Source organism: Antrostomus carolinensis, unplaced genomic scaffold (genome assembly GCF_000700745.2).
Source record: "Antrostomus carolinensis isolate BGI_N321 unplaced genomic scaffold, ASM70074v2 scaffold7936, whole genome shotgun sequence".
Lineage (NCBI taxonomy): Eukaryota > Metazoa > Chordata > Aves > Caprimulgiformes > Caprimulgidae > Antrostomus > Antrostomus carolinensis.
In genome coordinates this window covers 2,542-7,500 of record NW_010322463.1, presented here as the reverse complement: position 1 = coordinate 7,500, position 4,959 = coordinate 2,542, and the positions used below count along the sequence as shown (strand labels likewise).

Sequence of the window (4,959 nt, the reverse complement as noted above, 5' to 3'; positions counted from 1 at the left end):
AGGTACTTTTCTACTTTTTTCCTTGCAGAATTCTAGGCAGAGTCTGGCGCTGGAGTTGGCTGTCATGTCCAAGTCTGTCAGCTTTTTTTGTTTGAAACAACAAGGGTAAGATGAACTGCAGGGTAAGATGGGCTGTTTTTAAAAACAATAGTCCAGTTATGATACCACTTCTTTTTCCTTTTTCTTTGGTTTTCCCCCCCCCCCCCTTTTTTTTTTTTTTTTTTTTTCATTTTCTGTTCTTTTTTTTGGCATTGGCTTTGGAATTTTGGCATAATCTTTCATTTATGTAAAGATGTGCTACCTTGCTGGACCAGTTTCTTAAATAATTTAATATGAACACTAAAATTTAACAGTAATAAAATAGTCCATCTTCCCTTCATTCCATTTTACCCAGGAGATTTAGAAACAAGCAAAGCAACCAATTAACAGGAAGTGACTGTTTTGGTGCAATGGTAGAGTGGATGTGGTAAAACTGTTTATTTGAAAACAAGTTTCCAAATACTTCTAAAAGATTTTATGTAAAGTTCTTACAATGAATCTTGAAATTGTTTATTTGACATAATTAGAAGTTTCATTCCATTTAATTACAATGTTATGGAAAAAAACCTATACGTGTTCATTTATAATAAATATTTGTGGTTGTAAATTACATTGAATTTTATTTTTTCCTATTTTTATAATTAGGCACAAGAGGAGCTGATGTGCTTCAATTTGTCTCATTAGACTCTAAATTAGCATTAATAATTATGCAAATTACTATACAGTGTCTGTCACCCCCTCAATTCTTTAAGTGTCGTGAGCAGGCAACTCCAACAATGCATTATAATCTATCTTTATCTAGTTTATGCATAGCAGTCTAATATTTTCATTGTCTCTCTATCAAATTGTGTGGCATAGCCACTCATATTTAGTTGAAACTGTGGGGCTAACTATAGAGATGGGAGATGTTCATTTTTTTAATCTAAGCAGTCAATAAACAACTCTTTGCAGCAATACAAATGGCAAACGCCAAAAGCATATTTATAATAGATTTAAGATTTTGTATTTCAGATATTAAATACTTTATTTAATATCTGCTCCTTTCATTGATATCTTATTTTAATTTACTCAAGTGAGATTTTACAAAATACTTCAATAATGTCTATTTAGTGCCTTGAAGAAAAAGAACTGTGTAAGAGCTTCAATATTAGTGTTAACTTAGAGATTCAGTCCAGCTAGGATTATTTCTCGAAAGCCAGTTCAAGTAACTACTTTATTCACATTGATCTCTCTCTCCCTATACATATATATGTATTTATACATTTTTAAAATACAATGATCAGTGAGTCTCCCATTACTATCTTTTGATTCCCACAGCTCCAAAAAGATCTGTCTTTATAAGTGTAATCAGTTCTTATTTTTCATTTCAGTTGTGTGTGTTTGTATAGAGCAGTACATATAAGCTTGCATCTTAAAATATTTTTTTGCACAGTGATGCCGTCTCCCCACTGTGGCAAAAAGTGCTGAACAATTATCATTTGTTTTCTGTGCATTGGTTTCACCTGTTTCCCCTGGTTTTCATTAGGTTCTGAGCTCATGCCCAAAGCCCTCTCCACCAGGATAGTGGGAGGCATTTGGTGGTTTTTCACACTTATCATCATTTCCTCGTACACTGCTAACCTAGCAGCCTTTCTGACAGTGGAACGTATGGAATCCCCTATTGATTCTGCTGATGATTTGGCCAAGCAAACAAAGATAGAGTATGGAGCAGTTGAAGATGGAGCAACCATGACTTTCTTCAAGGTAAGCTTATATTCTGTTTGGAAAGATCCTATATCCCAATTATGGGGGGGAAGTTTTCCCCACTTTGCTGAGGAGCAATGGATATGAATCCCACAGTTGCCAATAAAACAGTGAAAATCACTTTTTCGAGGATTTGCAAGATAGCAAAGGAAGCAAATGCAAAAATCTCTCATGGGAAATAATGTGTATTCAGTTCCCATCATCAGATTCAGAGAGTGCAAAATTTGTTTAGATATTAAGGCTAAATATTCACTATATAATCTTAAGACCTTAGAGCCAATCAAAGTATACATACGTTTTTAGTTTTTAAAAATAATTATAGGGCTTTCAGCTTCTGCTTGGAAATAAAAAACAGTTCAACTTCAGTATGTTGGAATGTTTTAGGCTGCTTAACTTATAGCATACATTGGGAAGATTCTGAATTTATTCTCCAGAATGTTTGTTGGAAAAGGAGTGATGAAGTTAATAGAATTAACTAATCAGCTAGGGGTCTCTTAATGTCAGGAAATATGTGAAGCAATTAAAATAAGTAACACTGAGAGTTTAAAGATTGAGGTTTTTAAAAGAGTCAAAATTATTTAAGTCTCAGGACATAAAGAAATGACATGAAATATCTATTGCATTACCAGAAAACACTGCAGGGCTTTATTTTCATTTTTGTCTGGCAGAAATCTTTGAACTTGTTCTAATTCAGATTCAAACTGTGGACTCTCAGATATTAGGAAGCAAGTTTAAATTAGCAGTGTCTTTTCTTCTGCTTACCAGAAGCACTTTTCTCTGCACCTTCTTAACTTTTAGTTTTCCTTCTCCTCATCCTTACTTTTCTCTTTTATTCACTGTTTTTCCTTTTTTTTTGTGTGTGTGCACATAATCTGTGGGGTTTTTAAGTGCACAGAGACTATTTATCTTTCTCTGGATGTTTTCCTCTTTTGCATATTAATATATTGCTCCCTTTTTTCCACAATTCTTTTATTCTGCTCTTTTTTTTTTTTTTCTTATGTTCCTATTTATCCAGATATATTTTGTGTTTGCCTAGCTTATTGTATCCAAGAAGTCCTAGAGAGGACTTAGTTCTAATGAAATAGCAATTGCACACCCCACACAGAGGCAACATTAGAAGTAGCTACAACTGTTCTTGTAGTCCAGCCAGTAATGGAAAATCATGCTTAAAAAGAAAAGTAAATGAAAACTATATAATCTCATTTAATTCATTAGGTGTCTGAAGCAACTTCCAGGTGGAAATCAGTGATAGTTTGATGTAAATACTATTCAATAGAACTACCTGTGTAAGGGACACAATCTAATTAAACATATATTTCATGAAAGATAAACCAAAACATATGTTTAGTCTATCTGTTAGAGTAAACTTTATGGTAAAGTTAGGTATTTCTACCTAATGAAGTTGAGTTATCAGAAAATAGAATACTATAGTTCAGGTCAACATAGTACATATGTATTTGTGTGTTTTCGAAATATGCTTCTATTTTGTAAAAGCAAATTGCTTCTGAAATGTAATTTCCTTTTTTCCCTACATGAAGAAAATGAAAATACAGGAAAATAATTTAAAATAAAACTGTAAGTGGAATTGCCTTAAAAAGTACTACTGGAGTTGAACAGCTCAGAGATACTGCTACTAAATAAGAACATAAAGAGCACTTGAGAACACGAAACTGACAAAGGAAGACAGAAACTAACATAAAAATAACTTAAGTGACAGAAGTGATACTGGATTTAGGTAGTATGGAAAACTATAAACAGTATAGAAAAGACAGAAGAGTTGCATACATTTTCTGCATTGTGTGTAAAAAAACCCAGGATAAATATTCATGCTTTAAATTCCTTTCAGAATACTTTCTGGTTTATCAGTAAACTAAAGGAGAGTTTTAAATGGTATATATTATATTATCTGATATATAGACAAGTGAATATCAGGTAGGATTAGCAAAACAATTTTTATACGGCATTAGCAAAACAATTTATGAGCTGTTGTGTCCTGTTCTGGTGACCATACTTTGAAAATATGTCTAAAACTGGAAAGAGTTCATTAAAGGTGGAAGAATGACTGTAGGTCTGGAAATAAACATTGTAGTTAGAGGCTAAAGAAGATATGTCTGTTTAATCTGCTGAAGAGAAGGTTAAGAGGTGACTTGATCATGGTCTGTAAGTGCCTTAATGGGAATGAAATTTTTGACAGCAGATGACTGTTTAATCTACCAGAAAAGGGCATAATGAGATCCAATGTTTCAAAGTTGAAGTTATGCAAATTCAGACTAGAACTAAGGTGTAATTTTTTAAGAGTGGGAGTAATTAATCACTGGTACAATTTATCTAGGATTGGGCTGGATTCATCCATCACTTGCAGCCCTTGTGAGGAAAATAGATACAACGTAGCCCAAATGTTATACTTTTGATTTAGAAGCTACTCAATTAAATACATAGCCTTCATTACATAGAAGCTCAGATTAGATTTTAGTAGTCTAAAAGATGATTGAGAGGATAAATTTATCATCTGTGTATATGTTTTTCCTTAGCTGTTTTGTCTTGTTTTAGTGAGAGTGGATTGAGTAAAGTGGTGGCATTATGTTACAACAAGAAATGAAGGCATCAGATGGTTTCCTAAAGTTAAATGAAATTATCATATCTTGGTAATAGTTATTAGTTACAATCACAGTGAGACTCGGTAGCTGCCCATGAGACTGACAGTAATTTCTGCATAAATTATCTATATAGCAACCCATTGAATCATGTCTTAAAAAGCCTTGGAACCTGGCCAAAGCTGTGTGGTGCTAGTATGAAAGAATATCATTTTTTGATGGAGAACCTAAATAGGAATCAGACAAACAAAGTAAGTGCTAGATTAAAACCTACTAAAATTAAAACCTTGAAGAGCACAGGGGATATACATTGAAAATGCTCTTACCCTTGTGAATCAAACATCCCTGTGAAATAGTTTAGATGAGAAAGGAGACTGTTGTCTCCAGAGGTTTATTTAGTCTTCCAAAGCATCATGTGCCTCCTCGATCTGAGAAACATATTACAATACCTTTTAGAATCCAGAAAGCAGAGGAATTTCAATGCTCTCTCCTCTTAAAGTATACTTATCTAGTCTGAGCATGGGAAGGAAGTAATTCTACAAGTCTGTTATATACCTGATGCATCTGGTGGGCCATTTCATTG

General features: G+C 33.3%; 1 protein-coding gene across 1 annotated transcript in view; it reads left to right on the top strand.

The window, feature by feature from the left end:
* Positions 1 to 1,782, top strand: part of LOC104526704 (glutamate receptor ionotropic, kainate 1-like) — a gene marked incomplete at both ends in the record, with an annotated part of 4,219 nt that extends 2,437 nt beyond the window's left edge. Inside the window, one exon of the mRNA XM_010170241.1 lies at positions 1,565 to 1,782. Within this exon, the coding sequence (XP_010168543.1) occupies positions 1,565 to 1,782 (218 nt within the window). The remainder of the gene's footprint in view (positions 1 to 1,564) is intronic.
* Between the last annotated feature and the right edge of the window lie 3,177 nt (positions 1,783 to 4,959).